Source organism: Mus caroli, unplaced genomic scaffold, assembly GCF_978045245.1.
Source record: "Mus caroli unplaced genomic scaffold, Mus_caroli_1 scaffold_11, whole genome shotgun sequence".
NCBI lineage: Eukaryota > Metazoa > Chordata > Mammalia > Rodentia > Muridae > Mus > Mus caroli.
In genome coordinates this window covers 36199936-36203011 of record NW_028227266.1, presented here as the reverse complement: position 1 = coordinate 36203011, position 3076 = coordinate 36199936, and the positions used below count along the sequence as shown (strand labels likewise).

At 39.0% G+C, this 3076-nt stretch overlaps 1 protein-coding gene across 1 annotated transcript; it reads right to left on the bottom strand.

The window, feature by feature from the left end:
- Positions 1 to 1876: 1876 nt before the first annotated feature.
- LOC110302499 (olfactory receptor 8D1-like) lies at positions 1877 to 2806 on the bottom strand. The gene has a single exon (XM_021173290.2). The coding sequence runs from the start codon at positions 2801 to 2803 to the stop codon at positions 1877 to 1879; it is 927 nt and encodes a 308-aa protein (XP_021028949.1). The 5' UTR covers positions 2804 to 2806.
- Positions 2807 to 3076: the final 270 nt, after the last annotated feature.

The window sequence follows — 3076 nt, the reverse complement described above, 5'->3', positions numbered from 1 at the left end:
AGGGTGGGTACAAGTTTCCTTGGCCTTGTCTTAGTATAAGGAGTTACTGACTCAGGAATATCAGGACCAAATGCAAACCAAGGATTTTAAATGCTGGGAATAGAAAAATATTGTTTAATCACATTGAGCAGAATTTGCAGTCTGAAGCTGTTGGTATTCTGTCTGGACTCTATTTCCACAGTTACCTGGCAACAGCCAGGTGTGCTCCTCCCAACAGTTACCTGGCAATAACCAGGTAGGCCTGGCACTGTAAAAGGGGCTGCTTTCCCACTCCTCTCTCTCTTACTCCTGCTTCTCTCTGCAAGCTCTTGCCCCCTTGCTCCCCCCTTCCTCCATCCCCTTTCCCCCCTCTCCACATGGTCATGACCTACCTCTACTTATCTACTCTCTCTTCCCTGCCTCTGCTATTCTCTTAACTCCCCTCTCCTTGCCCTAAATAAACTCTATTCTATACTATACAGGTGTGTGTTTGGACCCTCAGGGAAAGGGGGTGCCTTGGCAAGGGCCTGCTGAAGCACCCTCTTCCCCCACACCCAGCCAGAACATATTCTTATAGCTCTTTCTCATTTTATGATCAAGACAGAGGCTGCCAATCATTTTTTCAACTGTTATTTTCTGTGTTTCTCTTGATTTTCTTGTGCATTTGTCTTGTGCTCTGACACCTTAATGAATGCATTGACAATCCACTTTCATGCTAATACACATTCAATATTACTGAGCACTCCCAGTACTTCTTCAAAACATTGCGAGTTTTCTTTTGAAAAAAATAAAAATTTATATTTTAACAGTTTCATACATGTGTGTCACACATTTTGCAATTTGATTCTTTTTAACTCCAGCCTCTCTCTTCTCTTTCCTTTGCTTGTCTAATCCTCTTTTCCCTATTAATCTCTCTTCACATTTTCTATACATGTTCATATCCCCCGGTTATTGCCATAAGCATCCGTGTCCTTGCAATTAGAAATGTGCATTTTAGTTTCCTGGGCATTGTGGTGAACAGTTAAAGACAGTTGCTCTCCAAATTACATTTTCTATCACTAGTATATAGATCAGCTCTAGGATGAAAATTACAACTAACAGTTACCCAAATAGATACAAATTCAAACTGCCTTCTAAATATTTATATTTATACCCTTAGGCAAAAGCTATTCTCCACACACAAAGAGAAATGTTTCCATTTATACTAAGCCTTAGTAAATAACCACCTATGGCTACCTAGGATACTGAGAATAAGTGATAGAAGTGATAGATAAGGCCTGAAACCTAAGATAATTATTTGTACTCCTATTCCCTTTAAGGATCAAAAACCATTGCAGATGAGGGGGAAGGAGGGAAAGTAAGAGATAGAAGATAGGGAGGAAGGCAGTAGATTTATATCATCTGAATATGACACAGTTGTTGTAATCCTGAATTAAAGTAGCTCTGCCTACTTTAAGGAAGCAGCACTTACACTTAGTCATGGATCGTGCAAAGGGTTCATGGTACCACACCACTTCCTGCTGAACTATATAGTTTTCAACAAACAAATATGAATATTAGAAAGAGAAGAGTCAAGGCAGGAAAAAAACTGAATTATCACTTCACTTATAACAAAAAGATCAGTTTTTCTGTCAAAAACACTAATAACTGCTTTACAAAATCATTTTCTATTTTACTGGAAAAACTATATCAATGATACATGGTAAAGCAATTTTTAGAAGATATATAGTGGATGTAGCACTGTGATATAGAGCTTGTTGAAAACACAGGATAGTCAGAAATTAATCTCAACACTAGAGACAGAATGTTGTATATTTTGAAAGATAAAAATGAATGTATAGAATATATTATCATTAGAAAAATTTCTTCTCCATGTATCATTTGCCAAAAGTAAGACTTATCTCACTACAAAGAATCTCCCCAATGCTTTCTTCACATCCTTGTTCCTCAAACTATATATTAATGGATTGAGCATGGGGATCACTGTGGTATAGAAAACAGAAGACACCTTCTCTTGCTCCAGAGAGTTACTGGAAGAAGGCTTGAAATACATAAATGTGATAGACCCAAAGAAAATCCCTACAGCCATGAGATGAGAGCTGCAGGTTCCAAAGGCTTTGGACCTCCCCTTTGATGACTTGATGTGAAGGATGCTGCAGAAAATGAAGACATAGGAGATAGCAACAGCTAGGGTAGGCACCAAAGTATTGAACCCTCCAATGATAAATAGGAGACGCTCATTGAGATGTGTGTTAGAACAGGAGAGATTGAGCAGAGGAAGAACATCACAGAAATAATGGCTTATGATGTGGGATTTACAGAAGCTCAGATTCATCATAGCACTTGTGTGTACCACAGAAGATGAAAGGCCTAGGGTGAAGGCAACCAACACTAGCATTGAGCAAATTCTGGAGGACATGATCATATTATACAGCAATGGTCTACAGATAGCCACATAGCGATCATATGCCATGGCAGTCAGCAGGTAGCCCTCAGCCACCACAAAGATTATAAAGAAAAAGAGCTGGGCCATGCATTCTGAGTAGACAATCAAATTTTTCTTCCCAAGAAAGTTCACCAGCATTTTGGGTGTAATGACAGTGGAATAGCAGAGATCAACAAAGGATAAGCTGCTGAGGAAATAATACATGGGAGTATGCAACAGTGGGCTGACTGTGATGAGCAGGATCATGCCCAGGTTCCCCACTGCTGTCACCACATAGATGCCCAGGAACAGAATGAAGAGGGGCAGCAGGAGCTCAGGCTGCTGTGTTAATCCCACCAAGACAAACACAAATGCTGCAGAATGATTCCCAGTGGTCATTCTTTGATTATTTCTGTGGAAATAGAAAAGAAGTATTTAACTTAAGGTCACACCAATATGAACACACCTGTTCTCATATGAAAATAAATTCTATTTTGGAAGTCCATTACTCCTTTTCTGAATGAAACCAAAGCATTAAAGAGAAATTAATGAAGTACCACTGCATTATTTTCATCTCCTGTCCATGAACATCTAATTTATCTCCATCAAATTTGTCTCCCAGTTAGCTGTGAATTCTGATCACAAGATAAAATGCTTTCTTACTCATTAAAA